The sequence below is a fragment of the Triturus cristatus genome, chromosome 4_1 (assembly GCF_964204655.1).
Source record: "Triturus cristatus chromosome 4_1, aTriCri1.1, whole genome shotgun sequence".
NCBI classification, from domain to species: Eukaryota; Metazoa; Chordata; class Amphibia; order Caudata; family Salamandridae; genus Triturus; species Triturus cristatus.
In genome coordinates this window covers 730,204,313-730,224,517 of record NC_140585.1, presented here as the reverse complement: position 1 = coordinate 730,224,517, position 20,205 = coordinate 730,204,313, and the positions used below count along the sequence as shown (strand labels likewise).

The following is a 20,205-nucleotide window of genomic DNA, read 5'->3' as shown; positions in this document are numbered from 1 at the left end:
ACATTTCCTAGTCTCCACTTCATCATCAGTTGAATAGCTTCTCTATTTATGCACCAATTGTACCCACATTTTCCGGAACTACTCCTGGGGTACCAAGCCACACATTTCAGTGTGAAACCGATTTCTCAATCACTCTCTTCAGGACTACACCCAAAAGCCAAGTTCTTCCTACATTTCTACAGGTCAGCGGAGTGTAGTATGTTCCTTGGGACTCTTCTTCCCAGCCCTGGGGAGAGGAATCAGCAAAAACAGACACTCCTAGATAAAGCTTGGAACTCCACTTTGTTGTTGTGGCCTGCAAGGGGCTTGTCAGGTCCTTCATGTTTGAGCAATCACTCTGCACTGGCCTCACAGAAGAAAGAAGAGAATCAGGAACAGCAATAGCTAGTAACATAAGCAAGATTACCAGCGGATTGTTGTAGCACATTGCCAGAGTATGATGGAGGAATGAATCCAGAAGAGGTGAGGAACGTAGGTAAATAAGAACTAGCAGAACGAACATAACGCAGGAAATCCTGAGGGAAACACTGGTGAACTAGTCTTCTAAGCATTTGGCTGCATTAATAGTTGTGAATCAATGACTGGTGTTTGTTAAATCTTTTTGTAGTGCAGTGAGACAACATACAGCTGATGGCTTTGAAGTTCAGTTGACTGACACTGAAAAAAGAACTCAGCACATTATGCACTCAAAAAACTGACGACCACCCAGCTCCTACCTCCGTAGTATCCACCAAAGAAAATATAGCGGCAATGCGAACAGGCTGCTGTCGAACTTAATCCCAAACCAAGGAGACCCAGCAACTGAAGACACAGCAGGGTGCAACGTGAGGCAATCTGGAAACAGGTCGAATGGAGCAGCTAATGAAGGAAGCTCTGCTCCAGATTCATCATAAGTGCTGTACCCCACCACAGAGCACAATAGGAAAGTGGTACCTGGTCAGAAGGCTGCTAATCCAGCTCCCTGAAGCTCTAACTGCTACAAACCAATAAATTCCCACAATCTTACATCATCATAAAAGGCACAATATAATTGAACCGACCAAACCTTTAGTTTACCAACAGTGAATGGGATGGTGGGCCAATATACTTAACTGACATCAACCAAGAAAACAATGCTGGAGTAAAAAGCAATAAAAAAGCAGAGGGGGATAGAATTGATAATAACAGAAAACCTATGTGAGGCAGTTTTTTTTCTCTTAACTCTCCTCTCTTAATCAAACCCTGCTCATCCCCCTGAAAGAATCACCAAGCACAGTGGGTGAATGGAGATACAATATAGAGGGTAGATCCTGGAATAGGTAGACTCAATGACACCAAAGAAGCACACTCAACAAGGAGTAACCAGCTTCTTCACATCACCGACCTTGCCTGTGAGGGCCTCATATCTTACAACAGTCTCTCAGTGAAACGCAAACATTGGCACACACTAAAGAAGACTGCTTGTTAGCCCTCAGTTTTTTAAAAACGACCTAAGAGATGAGATTAAAGTTGACATGCTGAATAGTCTGGTTGACCAGAGTTTTTCTAGATTAGCAGAAGCTGAAGGAAAGGTTCAAATATTAGAAAACAGTGATTCCAACCTTAAAATAGCAATCTCTCTATTGCAACTGTGAATGAAAGCTACAACCCTAAAATGTAAAGACATAGAAAATAGATCTAGGCGTAAATACATTAGTAGCAAGACCTTGATGCCTTCTTGAGGGGCCTCTTCTCATCCATAGTGGACGATGAACTCCAGGAAGATTATATAGGTAGAGCACACAGAGTGGGGCCTAAGCTCCTGGGAGAGATGATAAAACCTAGAGATGTACTCGCTACGCTCCTCAACTTTGAAGGAAAAGACAAAATTCTTCTTGCAGCTTTGAAAAAAGAGATAATTTCCTTTTAAGATTACTTCTGCCAACTATACTAAGACACAGCACCAGTCACACTTCTAAGGTGACAGCTTTTCTAAATCCATTACCAACATGCTATGCGAAGACAACATCAGACATAGCTTGACATACTCTTTGGCATCACCTTTAAATTCTTAAGTAAAACCCACCATTTTGCTGACAGATGAAGTAGCTGCCTTTTGAATATTCAACTACCAGAATCTGAAGCAGACGCGGACTCCCATGAATGTCCCATCAGAGGACCCCAAGAAACAGTGGCGTTCTATGTTAAAATTGATGGACACTAATATTGTGATAACAAAAATATCCTGTGACAGAATCTTGCAGGTATTAACATTAATATTTTTTAAGACAATATAAATAAACAAAGGATTTAATATTATTTAACTTAATATCACTGTACAGAAAATCTTTTTTATGTTTTTGGTCATTTTTAATTAATTTGTTTATTATTGCTTGTGATTATTTTATTGTAAACTATTTGCAATTACCTCTTGGTATGTTTTTTGGTTTGATAACATATTTAAAGAATTATATTTTATTAAAGTAGCATTTGTATTAGTGGGCTGTTGGGCTTGTAAAGGAGAAGTGTGGGAAGCGTTTTAAAATATACATTTTATAAACTTAATTTTTATTTTTTTTATTAGTTAATTCAATTTTTGTATATGTAATTATTGTTAAGAATGTTTTAGTATTTTATTGAATTATTTTTATATTATTAAATAATATTTCTCTGTAATGTTTGGGTTCCTAGATTATTGGTTTTAGATTATAATTATTTGTGGTTTGTTCAGACTCTGGGGGCAAGATGGGAAGCAATATGTTTTTAAATGAATAATATAATTAGTTAATTTCTTTAATAAATATGTATTTTTTTCTTTTGGGAAATAATTGAATATATGTTTGTTTTAAAACATTTAAAATATATTTTTTTAGTTTTTGATAACTACTGTTTATTATTTTATGTTTATTATGTTTGATAAACGATATAAATTAATTAGATTTTTCTTTATCATGGCTTGGTGGCTTTGTAGGAAAGTATGGTGCTACGTTTTTTTCAATACATTTTAAATGTATTTCTTAATTATTTATAGGTAAAATAATTCCTTAATTGTGTATATTCAATTTCAATATTTGATATTTAGCTTGTATATTTTGCTGTATGTTGTTTACAGAGATTATATATAACTACATAGATTTCTAATAAGTCACTTTTAAATGTTATGTTTATTGTTGTGCACTGTATAGTTATTTATAATTTTAACATTTTTATAAATTAATCTTTTTATGTGATTAATACAGATATTAATTTTATGTTTTTCATTAGTTATATATTCATTTTAATTAAATAACAAATGGAATATTTTTCAAAATATTTGTTTTATAAATATTTGAGGTATAGACCTTGTAATTTTATCTTTCTTTCAATTATTGATAATTGGGAATAGGAAATGTGATTTTTTTTTTTACTAACCCTTTTCTATTGTTGGTCAAGTAGAATTGGGAATAAAACATATCATAGCTACAAAGTCCAAAACATTTTCTACTGTTCTTTTGGTTGGAATGGAAATACTGTATTTCACTCTTTGGAAGTCCAACACCTTCCCTATTGTTACATATATTTTTTAGTGGAAATAGAAAATATTACTTCTCCATTATCTAACACTTTCCCTGCTGTTGCTTAGTTTGGAGTGTGAATAAGTAAATCCAACCCCTCCAAAGTCAAACACTTTAATTACCGTGGCACATTTTGGAGTGGAAATAGCGCATTTCCCCTTTCCAAAGTAAGAATGGGGTTGGAATAATGTATTTGACTCCTGCAAAGTTTAACTCTTTCAATACTGTTGTTTAGTATGGAGTCGGAAAAGTAAATTGTATTCCTCTAAAGTCTAGCACTTTTCCTAAAATTGTTTATGTTGTAGTGGGAATAGATTGGAGGTGGAATAGCAAATATTGTTCTATTGATATCCAAGCTGCATTTATTTTGGTATAATTTTATTTATAGTAGTATTATTTAGTATTGTTTTTATTTTCTTTGCATTTGTTTTAGTACAAGTACATACACATATATATATGAAATATATTTTATTTTTTTATTTTTTAGTTTGTACATTTCATTTTATATTTGTTATTTTTTGTGGTCTACTGTTTAAGTAATATCTTCAGCAATAAATATGTACATTTAATTCCATTTAATAATATCTTTCCATTTTATTTATATATTACTTTATTTTCTGTTTACATTTTAAAGTTGATACTGTTCAAGCGGTCATTTGTGCTATCAAAGATTTGGGGTTCAGTACTTTTAAAGTTACATTTCTGTTCTTTCTTAACTAATTATATTATTACATTGTCTGCTATATATAACTTAAATATAATATTTTTTAAGTTATTGAGTTCAATTCAATTCAAAAAAACTTTATTCGATCATTGATTAATAATCATAAAAGTACATACATACATAAGCATTAAAACATGAGGATATAGCAGGTTTTAAGTTAATCACATATCGAAAAAAAGAGTGCTTTTCCTCAGACGTATCGATTTTAAAATATATACAGCAGTAAAAAAACAGATGCCCTGTGAATTAAGTCCAAATAAAAGCCCCATGGCCGAAACAATATTGAATACATTATATTTTTAAGAAGCGGTTTCAGATATACTTTTCGAAGGTGGAGATAAAGAGGGCATAACAATAAAAAAAATGCTCCGTACTTTGCTTTGTGGTCCCATCACACGGACAGGGGGCAGTAGTATAAGTCTTCATTACAGGGTACGCAACAAGCAAATGAACAATCCCCATCCGTAGTCTTGTCAATACATATTGGTGGGATCGAATAGTAACCATTTTAAGGTATCCTGAGAGCCCCATTTCTTCCTTAGTGTGTCTGTCGTAAAAAACATGTGAGGAGAACAGAGCAGAAGCTGCGTTACGCTTCACCATGCTATCCCTCAGAAATTCATATTTAATCTCACTCTTCGGGATATCTAAAACACAAGAAGGGTTATCACGCACCGTGAGATTAAAAACATCATTAAATGTTCGGGTAATATAGTTAAGCCAGGGGATGCAGGAACATTTGTCCATGTAAAGACAATCTAAAATAATCTTTCTTGTAAAACCAGTCTGTTCCTTGGCCCATATAGATCTCCATACTAACAGGGGTCTTAATCTGATCAAGTCAGATAGAAATTCTAGACCAACCTCCTGATGGATCAGCTTTGTTGAGGCAGAAGATGGTAAACACAGGAGTTTTTTGACAAATTTGTTTTCCTCAACCTGGAGCATGCTGTTATTACAATGGCCCCACACTCCTGAACCATATAGGGCCAGAGCAACACATGTATGGCGATAGAAGTACAACATGTCTGGTATCCGTCTTGAGCCTAGCTTGGATGCAAACCTGAATATGCCAAAAGAACACTTGGCCATTTTGGCTCTTACATTAATCATTTCAGGTGTCCACATCCCCCTACTATTAAAAGTGATGCCCAGATAACAGAATTTGTCCACCACTTTTATAGTTTGGTCCATAACTGTGAAGGACCTTAGGTTTTTAATTTTCTTCCCACAGGGCATTATAAAAGTTTTTGAATTATTATTTTTTAATTTTCTCCCATTAATAAAATCTGCAAATTTATTCATAAGTTTTTGCAACCCTAGAGGGATTTGTGAGAGCAGAACCGCGTCATCCGCATAAAGCAGGATTGGGATGGACAGGCCGCCAGCAGTCGGTGCATCTGCACTGGTGGACCGTAGTTCCGACTCGATTGCATTAATAAAAAGGGAGAAAAGAAGAGGTGCAAGGACGCATCCCTGCCTAATTCCGGAACCTATTTTAACACTGGGTGTGCACTCCCCCGATTGCCCGTATCGTATCTTAGCTGTCAGATTCCTATAAAGTTGGGCCAAGAAATAGATGATATCCTGTGGAGCTCCCATGTCCAACAAGGTTGACCACAGTTATTGAGTTAAGTTAAAGGATTTAAAATATATATACTCACCTTACCTCTGCGATGTCAATATTTTGTCCACTACATTTTTCTTAGTCATTATTTGTGTACTTTACATTGACATTTTTTTGTCCTCAATATATCAATATTATTTACCTTGATATTATGTAATAAAAGCAAAATAGTGCATCACTAACCTTCGAAGACAAGAGCACCGAAGCGACAAGAGGAGAAAAGAAGACTAGAGTTCAACAGAAAGGAAAATTTAACCTTTCAAGAAAGTCCTGTTTGCCCAAAAACCTAAAATGAGGACTTCATTGACTTGTCATGTTGACCCATTAACATTCCTGGTACTCTTTCAACTTACTGGAGAAAACAGAGGTAATGAGATGGGTCAGATGTGAATACTGATGGGAAAGAGGAAAGCTGGTTTTGCTATGTACGCAATATTACCAAGCTTGCGGGAAAATCTCACCAGCACTTTCCCATAGGTAACACATGATTAGGGAAACCAAACCCTCGTACAGACACAGGGCTTGGCACTTCCCCTAGCAGATTGACACCCGCAGTGCAAAACTGTGGCCCAACTGAGTTCAGGCCCAACAGATGATACTTCAAGTCCCCACATACTGCACTGGTTAGCTTTGCCAGTTTTTGTTTATTTGAAATCAATATTTTTCTTGCGTTATTCTGAGCAAAGTTGTTTTTGTTTATAGAAAACCACTTTGATCTGCACCAGCGGTTGTTAATGTTTTTACCTTTGGCACTGCCTCGCTGGTTGAGAGCCGGCACAAGAGTGCTAATGTCATAATCAGCCCCTAAGAGCCTTATTACGAGTACAGCATCTTGAGATCGCCATACCCATGGTGGCGGTCCAACCACCGCAACCTAGGCGGTCTGACCGCCTGATTACAAGTTTGGTGGTCGGACCACCACCAGCCCAACACCTAGGATCCCAACGGTGCAGCTGAGTCGAAGACGGTGATGAATGGCAGCGTTGCCGAGGCAGGCATCGCCCTCTGCATTACAACTTCCTGTTTGTGCAGTCTTTTCATGGCGGCAACCCTGCCATGAAAAGGATGGTGGAAAGGGAAGGAAGGGGCCCCAAACAGGGCCCTGGGCAATTTAGCCCAGGGGGGTAGTGTATGGAGGCACATGTTGTGCCCCCGTTCTCCATGTGCCTTCGTGCATGCAGTGTGTGCCATGCACGATTTGGTGCAAGGCACACATTACATGGAGGCGCAGAATGCGCTGCACCGTGGCGGCATCTACTTTGGCACTTTTTAATGGTCAAGCCATGCGGCCACAGTGAGACCACCGAACTTGGACCAACCGGTCCGGTGGGCCACTAGTAATGTGCCGGTCTGAACACCTCAGGCATTGCGGTGTTCACCCGACCGCGGCATCGGCGGACGGGTTGCTGATGTCGTAATGAGGCCCTAAGCAGAATCCTAGACTCCAGAAAATCGCTATCTTTTTTTTGCTTCTGCATGCTTTCTTTTTATCTGTGTTTCACTTGAGGCCATGCTGTATTCTATTTGCTGTACTAGGTTGCTCTCAGGAACCAAGCTAAAGATACCAACTTTTTGCCTTGAATTTCCAATTCCTTCACATTTACAAAACGTTTTTAAATGTTCAGTTTTACAATTTGCTTCTTTATGTATCTGCTAATATTATGTAATTTGGTAAACAGTCTTGGACCCCCAGAGGTCCACAGACCACAGGTTAAGAAATACTGATCTACACCACTCAGTTCTCAGAGATGAACTCATCCAAAAAGTAAAGACATCTAAACGTACTGCTCCTCCACCAGCACCAGCCATAATCTTCACACATCAATATGAAGGTTAACTAAGTCTCTCCGAATTGTAAAGGCCTAAACAAGAGAACTAAAGTATGGCAATATTTATTGAGAGGACAATAGGAGCTATAGCCAAGAAGTTCACATGAAAAACTCAGAACACACGCATCAACACATCATACCCTCTAGTGTCTCACTTCTCTTCGAAAACAAAATATAATGCAATGGCATGTTTTTTTTTTTTTACTAGCCCCTTAATTTAAAAGCTATTGATCACAAAGCGAGCAGAAAGGCAGGTATGTTATGTTTTTAGTTATCCTACAGAATAAAAGCATTACTACAGCTACAATATATGTTCCGAAAACTGGTGAGGACGCTTTCCTTATCTCATTTCTTAATGCAGTATGGTGGTAGGCACAATAAGTCTCACTGGCGATTTTAACTCAACGTGGGAAGCCTCACCTAGATAGTTCAGGGAACACAGCTTCCTACTCAGGTGCTTTTTTGAAAAAAACTGAAGAATCTGCTTAATGCTATGGAATTGAAGGGCTCCTGTTGAGAACATCACTTGCAACACAGTAAATTATACATTCTTCTCACAAATCTTTAGAACCTACACTAGTATTGATTACACTCTGGTAAACCACTTCCTTATGCCCTAAATATATGACACCAAACAACATCCATTTTCTATATTGGACCATTGCCCCTGGAGTTGACTCTGTCCTGGAATATAAGATTAACTCCACTGTACAATACATTTTCCATTTGGCAGTGCTTAGAGCTCCAGTATTGAAAACAGAAATAAACACATCAGAGGATACTATTATTGCCTGCACTTGGGATGCCTTCAATGTAGTCATTAGGGATAAATATATTAGAGCACTAGGTAATAAAAAAGCTAAGGCATATGGAGCGAATGCTACTAGGGAAAAGAATTTGCACAGACCAAAAGAAAAAAATAAAGAGAACGCAAGAAAAATCTTCCAGTACACGCTTATGTCAGTGAGGGGCAAATTGAATGCTATTACTACAAACTAGGGGTAACTTACACTACTTACCCCCAAAAGAACCACTTAAGATCAGGTGGGCACACACTTAGCTAAACAACGTAAACATAAATTAGAGCAAAACTATACAGAAGATATATGTGATTTTACATGGCAACTTGCTGTTACTAAACACAACAAATAGAACATGTCCATGGGATTTACACCACTCTTCAGAGGGACAACAATTAATTTACCTAAAGTGTGTTAACCTTACACAACTCTTAGCGGAGTAAAGAGGCGCTCCAAAGTCTTCAATCATAGATAATAAGCTGCCTACAGCCATGAAAACACTCAAGCTACATGAGGCACTAAAGACAGATAGATTCATGGCCAACTTTTACAAACTATATGCTTTGGAATTAGTACATCACCTAACTAAACTTTTCAACTCCATAATCAAGGCTGGGCACAGTGCGCTTCATATAAAAGTGGATGCCAACATAGACAAAATAAATTTAGCTTTAATAGTGGAGCCATTACTCCCCACACTGAATCATCCAGATCGATCAGGTTTTATACAGGGCAGAGAGAGACATTATAGGGGTAGTCCACCTGGTCAAGAAGGCAAAAATAAATTTGGCAACATCAACCCCCATAAAGGTGGACTGCTGCTTTCTAGTGAGAACCATTCAAAGCTTTGGGTTTGGCCCTACTTTCATTTTGATGGCTATGGCCATCTATCAGACCCCTAACTTCGAGAATAAATGTAAATAGGAGCTACTTAAGTCACTTCTACCTTGTGCAAGGGACACAACATGGATGTCCCCTCTCCCCACTTAGCTCTATGCTGAGAGAAAAAATATTTACAATGAGGATCAAAATGGATGGGGACACAAGGGGAATCCCCTTTGAGCAATAAAAACACAAAATTACCTTATTTATAGATGACATCTTGCTCTCCTTCACTTTTTCAACTACTGTGTTAATGCAGCTGCAAATTTACTTAAAAGAATGTATTTGAAGCAGTGGCTGGATTAAAAATACATATCAACACACCTGAAATACTCAATCTTACCATGCCCCAAGGTTAATGAATACACTAGCTAGTCCAATGTCCTTTAAATGGATGAGCAAATCTATCAAGTATGTGGGCAGAATTTTCATACTGAACCAAGCAGATGTCTTTAAAGCCAGCTACCCACTTCTACTCTCCTCCCTATGAGATGATTTCTATTGATGGTTCCCCTCCTTCTGGTGTGGATGGGGAGAATAAACACATTTAAAATGATCAACCTGCCAATGATCCTTTACCTATTTCATGATATTCCAGTTTTGCTCCACAAAGATTTTTTTACAGAATTCAAGACCTTGTCAGAACACTTACTTTTTTGACAGCAGCTTAGACCCAGACTTGCCTACAAAATATGCACTTAGGGCATGATTGCAAGTTTGGTGGTCTGACCGCCTGAACACTGTGGCCACAGTCTCTAGAAGACTACAACGCCAGCATTCTTCCGACTGCCGTATTACGGGTTTACTGCTGTGCCCGCTGAGATCTAGTGGCGGTGGTGATTACTTTTCCATATGTATTGATGCTTGTGTGAGCATTTCAACTGCATGTGTGCCAGATGCACACATATGCATGATAGCTGTGAAAAACACCACCTACTCATTGCCGGACTCTGGCCCATATGTGGGCAGTCCAGGCAATGAGTATATGGTACAAAAAAAAGGACACCCCTGTATATCGATGCAAACAGGGTCATAATCCTCGGGGTGCAGATGCTGCTGTGAAGGGAGGATCTGAAGAAACGGATCCATGTCAAACTCGGACCTAAAGAACAGGAAAGGGGTGAGTACGCAACCCAAATCCTTCTGTGAGCATGGGGAAAGGGCGGGCCGGATACACAGACGCAGAGGCTGGATGTAATGAGCAATCTTTAGAGTATTTATTTAAGTCAACAGATTCATGGGGTGAATTATCTACAATGGGCTCCTTTCTTCCTTTCGTGACTTCTCTCTTCCTTCTGCTTCTTTGGGGTTGTTCTTCGCGATGACACTCTTCTCCGGGGTAGCGGTTCCTGTCAGCAGTGTGGGCTTGCGGAGGTTCGTGCAGTGGGGAGAGATAAGAAGAGGAGCCGTCAGCTAGTTCCTTTATGGTTTAGTTATACCAGTCACCTCACCCGGGTAGTGCACACAACAGCAGGATACGTGAAGCTGAGCGCCAAAGAGGGATCTTCGGGAAGGAGGGATGTAAGACCTAGAGGTCGCTAAGGGCTTAGCTATATGGGGCTGTGAATACCCCGACGATATGGAAAGAAAACAAAAGGGAGGTGGTGTAAGACGGTGGGGAGTGTGAATCCGGGTTTGTCGTGATCTGTGCCCTCGTGTTTAGATAATGTCCCCGCTCCCTACTTCACCCCCGGTGCCCTGCAACCACCCGCCGCCCCTTTCTCCCTTTTCTCCCTTCAGGGATGCGGCCGCTCTCCAGCGTCCTCTGGTGGGCTCCATCAATCCTCACTCCACTCGTCCTCGGCTTCAGGTCCGTCCGCGTCCTCCTCTCGCTCGTGGTTTTCTCCCGCTTCTATTTCTCTTCGTCTTGTAGGCTCCTTTTCCTTTGTCTCTCCTCCGGCAGTGTCGCGCTCTTCCACAGGTGTCCTTGGCGTTTTCTCTAGTCTCCGGCTTCCTGTTCCGAGGTCAGTGGTGACGACTTCCGCTGTACTCAGCCTCGGGAGTGGCTCCTGGAGACACATGATACGGGGGCGGGGTTATCGGGGTCGGAGGTGGTTCGTACTGTTTCGGTAAGGAGTGTGGATAATCCCCCGGCTGGTACCCTCGACGTACAGGTATCGTACTGTCGCGCCTATGCGCCGTCTCACACCTTCATTTTTGCTGACTTGAAGCTGGTGGTCCCAACGCCACGGTCATCTTGTCAAAAAACGGACTTGTAATATGGAAACTCCCCTGTACTGCCCTATAGCAGGTGTCTTCTATGACCGTGACCCCGGCAGTCTGCGGTGTGCTGGCGTTGTCGGTGGCTCAGCCGTGGTCTTTCCAAATGGAATCTGCCCATTTCGTTATACAGCGGTCGACTGCCGGTACGTCGGTTCATGGACTGCCAAACTCGTACTAAGGCCCTTAATCAAATTAGCAGGGGGATAACCCTTTCAGATTTTGGCCTGTTTTTAAAAGCTGTTAAGCTCCGAATGGTCACTCCACGAACCAGGCAAGCACTGTGTAGTGACTGAGTCCAGACGTTTGGAGGATTTTAAGATGTTTATTGGTAGTTAGTTCCAGGTAATCCAGATCAATCCATAAATGATGACAAGACCAGTACATAGAACAATAGTAGGCCCATGGTAAACCCCACCAGGAGCAGCTTGTCTCTTGCTCAGCCCTTCCCAACTGACTCGCTGGCTCCCAACATTCTGTGATACCTCATAAACTGAACATTCCACTGGCTGAGTGGGAGATCACATGCATAAATACAAAGCCAGGATATAACATATCCCCTTTTCTTCCATATAAAACAAATATATTGCTTCAAGTGAAAAGATAAAGTAAAGAAAAAAGACAAAGAGTAAGTCGGAAACACTGTACACCAATGGAAAAACAAAAAAACCACAAGAAGATGCAAAACATAAATGAAAATGACAAAAGTGAGAAGACCATCCTCCCTTCTAGCACAATAACAGAAACAATAAGAAAAAACGTCAATGACTACCCCAAGATATACCTGCTGGCCAGGCATGTATAAAAAGAGACAATCGAAATCAGACGGTAACAGTTAGAAGGAGAAGAAAACCTCCAGTGAACGAAAGAATAACACCATTAAAGAAAAACAGAGAAAAACACAGAACGAAAGAATCCAGAATCCACAAATGACATCAGTAAAAGATATCACAAGGAAAACTGGGGTATAACAGGAAAAAGTGAGAAGATAAACAAATGAATCACTCACACTTCCCATTAAATAACAATTTCAAAAACAAGAATATAGATGTTGAATACCAATTGAAATTTCGAAAACAAAGCACATTAAATTTGAGAAAAACAACAGATGGTATTCAGACCAGATACCCTGTGAAGGTAACATAACAAAATAGACAAGTGGTGAACAGGTGCAGACTGTGCACTAAACAGATGAGCATAAAACCCAATAAACACACCACATAAAAATAATTGTGCACTGTTGAAAAGAAACAAAATTCTAATGCAACCCCCAATATTGGGTAAAACAATTAATGTAGTGCACTATTGAGAAAAATGACATACCTCATGTAAGGGTTAAATGTCGTAGACTGCAGTGATGGGACTGTAACCCAAACTACTCACCTCGAGTGGAGGTCAATTGTTGTGCACTAAACAGGAATGTAACCCATTTAAAAACACACCCCATGTAGAGGCAGACACCTTGTGCACCGTACAGATAGGACTGAGACTTATGCATAAAACTTACGAAAAAAACAGCAAACTACACATGAGAATTATGCATACCGTGAGCAGATGGGACATAAACCCATTGCTGGCAAATGGGACTAAAACCCATTGCGAACCTAGTGTTGGCAGACAAAAAGCATGCAAACAGTGAAATATAGACCGATTATGGACTACCTACGGTCCATGAACAAAATTGAGACAAATGCCACCATGCAATAACATCTGAAACAAAACGTAACCATAGAGCAGCACAAGTACAGAAATGGTAAACGATATAAACATAAAAGAATGAAGAAACTTGATATTGTGCACATGAAGACAAACAGGCAGTCTTAAACAAGGTGTGCCTGTCACCGGAGTGAAGAGAAACACAGGTTTGCAAAGAAACCATGAAACGACGATCATGTGCCAGACGACTCATAACTTGTGGACTTGTGGAACATCCTCCAACCTTCAACCTTTCCACCACGGAATAGTTTCTTGGAACAGTCACTTTCCACCGCATAGTACCAACACTACCTCAAAACTTGTTGAAAGTACTTACGGTTGCAGGCTCACATAGAGACATCAATGACAGAAGGAGGACACCAAACAATGAAAACGGTCTTCATCCCTCGCCGTCCCTCATCGTTGCAAGTCTTTGAAACTTTATTGAAACGCACACACAAAAACGACGTGGTTGGCAAAATATGCGGGGCAAAGAATAGAACAAAAGGAACTTCCAGCCAACCACAAAATGGCGGCACGTCGAGCACGCCGCGCCGGGTGGATCACAGCACGCTGAAGCAGCAGCTCGACAATCAGCAAGAGCGCAGAACCAAATGCACGAAGACGACTTCACAGACGACACGTCACAGAAATCCATGGAGCTAGCAGAGCGCGTGTTATTCAGGTAAGAATGCGCTGAGTAAAGAGAAGACACGCGCCTCAATTTAAAAGTTTGAACGCTGCGAAGCAAACTGCCATGGTGTTAACGCAGTGCGCAACAGCATGAAACCTGAATACGAAATGTAAAAAAAACAAGGAACACACAGTCACGCTCAACACGATGTTCGTAGAGAACTGGGGCACTTGGCAGCAAAAAAAAAACAAGTCCTTGCTCACAGACATATGCACAAATGCTAATCAAAACGCTGGTACTCACGTAACGCAATGCACGGCCAGGTCCTCAGTATCAAAAAGTGTCCCATTGAATTTCAGACCACAGAGACAAATAGCCGGGTGATCAGGCCGACTACGTCTTGATGGGAGAAGAAACTGAAGAGGCTTGCAGAGAGTGTAAAACTAGTTTAGGATGCACATATGAAAATCCTTGGTTGTCATAAACTGAACATTCCACTGGCTGAGTGGGAGATCACATGCATAAATACAAAGCCAGGATATAACACACTGGATTCATATAGATAAACCTATTGTAGGAAGAACAATCTGGGATTTGATATGAATACTCAAGGCTGACAGGCCCCTAATCGCACATTTCAATTAATCCACTAAAACCACACTAGATATTTGGGACAAGGCACTCTTCTCCAATCACATTCACCTCCCCACAAACTCCAGCCCACCAAACATCCATAGAACAACCAACTCTTCTATGTTTTGTAATTGTAGATCCTGAGAACCATCTTTATCCTATGGAAATATCTTTCTTGCCAACTGGGGCAGCATCCCCAGTGAGCAATGTTTAAGTTATGAAAAGAAGCTCTAAATCAATATTGAAGATGAGTGCATCTTTGTAGACTTTGACTGCCAGAGAGAAACTTATTTGAGGGTGAGGCAATATAGGAGAGGAGGGTGAAAACCAGGGATCGAATGTGAGAGGCAAGAATAAATGAGGTGGGAATGGAAAAGTGAAGTTGAGGGTTTTGGTTAAGAGGAAGGGGAAAAGAAGTAGAAGGAGAGAATGAAAGGAAGAATGAGAAATTATAATGGGTAGGAGGGATGGGATGGGGGTGGTCAGGATAATAAGGAGTAAGATGAGTTGAGCTCGGCTTGAGTAACCTCTTTGGGGAATATGGGCTAGGTAAAAAGGGCGAAGAAGAATTGGGTCCTTTGGATGAATTGCTCAATAGTTCAAGATAGAAAATGGCTAGTGGGCGATGTATTGCCAACTTGTTGTCAGGTTAGGAAAGGATAAATGGGGGGCAATGGTTTATGATCTGAAGTGACCGCTGACATTGTCACTGCGTATTTGATGTAATGCTGCCAAACCACAAGGGTGAAGGTAGATCTTTTCAACAAAAGTTAATAGGGGAGGATAGCACAATTTTCACAATATCCAAAAGATAGGACATATATCTGATTAAATGTGCTAAACCCCTGCCATTGAGGGCATCTCATTTTTTTTATTCCCTCTTGCTGGATATACTGCTTAATCACACTCCCCAATTGAACAGAAATTAAAAGTACAGATAAACTAATTTCACACCAGATAACCCTAGCCAGCAAATGCAATTGTCTTCTTAGTTCTCATATCACACTAACAAACCCTGGCTTCCTATGCCCACTCAGCATTTAGTTTGTTAGTACCAATTTGTTATAACAAACGGGTTAAGGCATGGTGCAATGTCTGGGGTGTAGCTTTGGAAGGAGTGCTTGGTGTTCAACAACCTACATTCTTGGCTTGGTAGTTGGGCCAGGGGCCCTGAGTCGAGTCTGCTTTCTCTGCGTCGGTTTTATTGTATCCTTAGCCAAGAATGAAAGACAAAACAGTAACCTTTAATATAAAAGGGAGACAGAGAGAGGTACCCATTTGGTGGCTGAATTTCGAAATGTGAAACCAAATAGCCTAGAATCAATACCTGCTTGCCTCCTTGTCCAAATTGCGTGATCCAAAGCAAACATTTTATTTCACAGCGCCTCTTCTTTCTTTATTATCATATATAAGCACCCTTTTAAAAACTTTAGTTCAGGATGTGCGCTGCACAAGCACCTCTTATGTTTGATTTAATAGACTACAATGTTGCTCCATCTATAATACGAATTTAGGTAACGTTTAGAGTTTATATGACTACTGACTTGCCTCTTAGTTCACTAATGGAATTGTCGTGGGGGCTAAGCCACATAAGTTGCTAACAAGCATTTGCAATGCAATCAGTCTCGCCTTTCAGACCTCATATGTATTTACCTATGCAGCACATTAGCCTGGTTGCTGAAACATCTGTTCTTGAACATGGAGGGAACGTGTGCACCAAACTATGTGACACGGCAGGTATGGGAACACATGGAGAGAAATATTGCTTTTCAGTGGGAAATGGTATAGTCCAAAGCCCTGTTTTTAATATAAAATCAGGGTCTTCGGAGGTCATATCACTGAAAATACAAGATTTGAAAAAAGAATTATTGTCTACGGGTGCTCGTGGAAGACAATTGCTATGGACTGGAATCTAGGGAATGCTAACGTTATTCTGGTATTTTACTGACCTCTGCTGGTCGTTTTCTATCAATAAAGTCAAATAGAGGCAGTTGCCAGAAAAATAAAAAAAATAAAGTCCCTCAGCAGAAAGCAATTCTGGTATTTTACTGACCTCTTCTGGTCGTTTTCTATCAAGACAATTAAATATAGGCAGTTGAACAGAAAAAAAAAGTCCCTACGCGGAAACAGACAAGTCCTAGGGCTGATCTCCAGAGCCCACAAAGTACATACACATATAAGAATATACTAAAGTATATACAAGAGGTATAGAATGCTCGACCTAAAAACTATCACTTTTTTAATAAATGTCTGTTTATGCAGTGATATATTCTGATGTATTATAGTGAAACACGTCTGTGTGTTAAAGAAAGGCACTTTACATTTTTTTTATGATTTTATCATATTTTGTTTTTTCGACGATAAACATGCAATATGTTTTCATGGCAAGGCTCTTGCACGGAATCTTGCAGCAAGGCAGGGCCCTGCTTGACTCTAACCCGGCTCGCCCTATTATTTTGCCAGTGGGCCACTTCTATTCAAGGCTCTGGCTTAGTATATGTGGTCGCCAATCACTTGATAAAATGGTTTGTAAAAGGGGAGGACTACAAAAATGAAGCCCAGCCCACATGCACCAGTTTGAGAACTCTACCATCATGGCTTCTTGTACCAGATTAAAAGAAAAGTGTGTGCAGTGAAAATACATTGAAAATAAGTGATCCTAGGGTAGGGACTCCAGGCTGTTGTGTTGTACATGACCTCAGTCATGCGTTCCGAGGGAGAACTGCCCAGCACAGGTGGCAAGGACAGGGACATAGCTTGAGCTGGGGAGTGACAATCCTTAAACGCATTCTTGGTTCGGTATTTGGGTATTGAGGCTCTGAGTCAGATCTGTTATGTTTGTGTCTGTTTTCAAGTCGTGCTCATTTCCCTAAGAGGTTTCAACTTGTTCCTTTGTTGGATCAGCATCTTAACATTATACAGATTCCAGTTTACCCAAAAAGTAGTAAATCTGCACCCATAGAAATACTCTTTGAATGGGTGCAAATGTACTACTTTTTGAAATTCACAAACATTGGAACCGGTAGGCTTGGAAAGCTGTACCAGTCTCAGGTTTCCAGGCATACTACTGGCAGTAAAAACACCAAAAAGGTGATGGGATAAACGCTGGCAAATGTTCTAACCAGAGGCAATTGCTTGGAGTAACATTGCAACACATTGTTTTTTCCCCACTGTGCCCCCCTCCTACAGAGATGCCCACCTAATGCAAATCATGACTGACTTTGTTCTTCATAGTAACAGTCCATCCCAAACATTGGTCATCGCACCCCTTTACCCTGCAGCCCACTGCTTTTCAGTTGAGGAATTTGAGATTTGCATCCCCTGAATCTCACTGACTAAGCTACACCACAGTGCAAAGTCAGCAATTGCCCAAGGTTCCCTGGATAAGTGAACATCCCCTCTATTTCACCTATTTTCGAATTTCAACCAGTTTCCCTCTTCACTGTCTACCTCGATCTCTGACACCGTCTTTCACTTGTTGGTATCCACTTAAGGATTTTTTGAGCCCCAAGCAAAAGATATTTCAATTGTCTTTTGTTACCTAATGTTTGGTGTATAATTAAGTTTTGTTCTGCATCCTGTGGGCCTGAATTGGCAGAAAGTACGTAATAAAATTCGAAGTTGTTCCGAACAGGGTCCCCCAGAATATGTCTTTACCCGAGTCCCAAATCCTGAAGATGACTGCTGAGTTCTTAGTGATCAGAAGAACAAATACAAATATTTTTCGGATTAGTGTGAACCAGCCACGGCTGTTTTGATATCCCTCTTTGGATGAGAGAACGGGCATCCAAGCACAACCCGCTTCCACAAGAGGTGGGTAGGGACAAGGCTGGCCCCCTTGAGTGTTTACTTTTCGCCAGGGTGTAAGGCTAGTGGTAACAACTTCCCAGCAAAAAAAAATGTGTTGCTGTTGTGTATTGAAAATACAAACGTTTACATTTTTGCTACCAGCAGTTAAACTCCAGCTGAGGGACTGCTCTCGGAGAGTTAAAATAAATAAATAAATAAATAAAAAGTTGTGGCTGGGAGAGTCACCTAACCTCCTTCCCCGGGGACCTGAAAAACAAAGCGCTTTCATCCCCCACGGACCACACCAGCCCGGATACATTGCAGAGTAGCCAGCAGAGGCCATGTTTTCGGATGTGAAAGTACAATGATATTTTTTTTAATGCGTGGGACAACTACGCAGCAACTCTGTGACATTGCGTGCCAAGGGTCTGCAGTCACCCCACCACAAGCTAGTAACTATGTTCGTCTATATCTATATAGTCAACGTGTTCCCCCTCTCTGGATCGAGGTACAGACAGTTTCGCATTCAATGTGCTCTGAAGGAGTCTCTCAGAGGAGGGGGGAGAGTACACCCTCCGCTTGTCCTCAACGCCCCCTCCCTGGGCACCCCCTAACAAGGTCTCGCTTTGTGTTCCTCCCAACCGCACTGTCCTGTGGAGACACCGAGACAGCAGAAACAGACTTGCATATTTACATATACTTTTCAAACAAAACGCAGCTGTCCACCCCCGCACTCCAACGTGAAGCCCACGAGCTCCTCTGACTGGTCCGAGCTGACGCGATCGGGAGTTCTGCGGGGTCTGGGAGAGGAGGGTGTTGCGGGGTCTGGGAGAGGAGGGTGTTCGGGGTCTGGGAGAGGAGGGTGTTGGGGGTCGTCTGGGAGAGGAGGGTGTTGGGGACTCTGCACAGACAGACAGCAACCTCCCTAGCTGCCGGGAGAATGGCTTGCTTGTTTATCCGCAGTCTGGAAGACTAGTTAATATGCACGTTTGTTAATAGAAGGGGGCTCTTGTTGGTCGGCTGTATCTTTGAAATGCCCAGCCGAGGCTCTTGTGTGGAAGGAGGGCTGTCAGTGGCCCTCCTGGCAGGGCCCTTTGGGCAGTCCTGCATACTACAGAACCTGTTACACACGTATAGGGGTGGGAAAGGGGGGTTCGGGTACCTGCGGGCTGTCCTGCAAAGCCTCTTCCAGAAGCAGTCTGTCCACGGCCGGCATGTTGGACTGGAGCTCCCGATGCTGCTGAATAATTGAATTCACCTCCCCGTCGCTCCTCCGGCTCCACTGACACGTATTGTTTTGGCGCTGTTCTGATCGCCCTCTAGTCAGCAGCAGAGAGCTGCCGAGACTCACTTTTCCTGTTTAACCGGCCCTTCCATAAAACTCTGCTCGCACTGACTGGCATCTCACAGTATTCGGTTACTTATGAGTACTTGTTCCTTTCATACCTTCCAGCTACTTCTATGTTAGTCGGATACTTCACTAAGCGGGATAAACAGCAGCAAAATGAAAAAGATACACACAACAAACAAAAACTACAATCCCCAGAAGACAACGGACATCTCAAATACCCAACCAATCGGGATCAATCGTTCCCACATACTGTCAGAGGATACTTCCTCGCAACTCTCCCCCAGCTTTTGTCTCAAACTATAGGTGCCCTGGTCTGCGGAGCTATCTTATACCGTGGGGGCAGTAAGATGCTATTATCAGTGAGGCGATGCGCTATTTATACCCGTTGCAAAATGCTGTGCGATCTATTGTAAACTAATAAAGAACGCGTTATTTAGAGCATTTCGATCATTCCTTAAACCCTATCCCATTGCTCAGACATAGAAGGCTGTATTTACTCACATTGGGTA

General features: G+C 41.2%; 1 protein-coding gene across 3 annotated transcripts in view; it reads right to left on the bottom strand.

Annotated features, from left to right (window-relative positions):
* The window catches only part of APPL2 (adaptor protein, phosphotyrosine interacting with PH domain and leucine zipper 2), a 668,813-nt gene extending 648,940 nt beyond the window's left edge, over positions 1–19,873 (bottom strand). Inside the window, exon 1 of one of the 3 annotated variants that reach the window (XM_085653220.1) lies at positions 19,508–19,873. In XM_085653220.1, coding sequence (XP_085509346.1) covers positions 19,508–19,561 — 54 coding nt within the window. In that variant the 5' untranslated portion in view covers positions 19,562–19,873. The remainder of the gene's footprint in view (positions 1–19,507) is intronic. The other 2 variants (XM_085653222.1, XM_085653221.1) reach the window with 2 other exon arrangements.
* Positions 19,874–20,205: the final 332 nt, after the last annotated feature.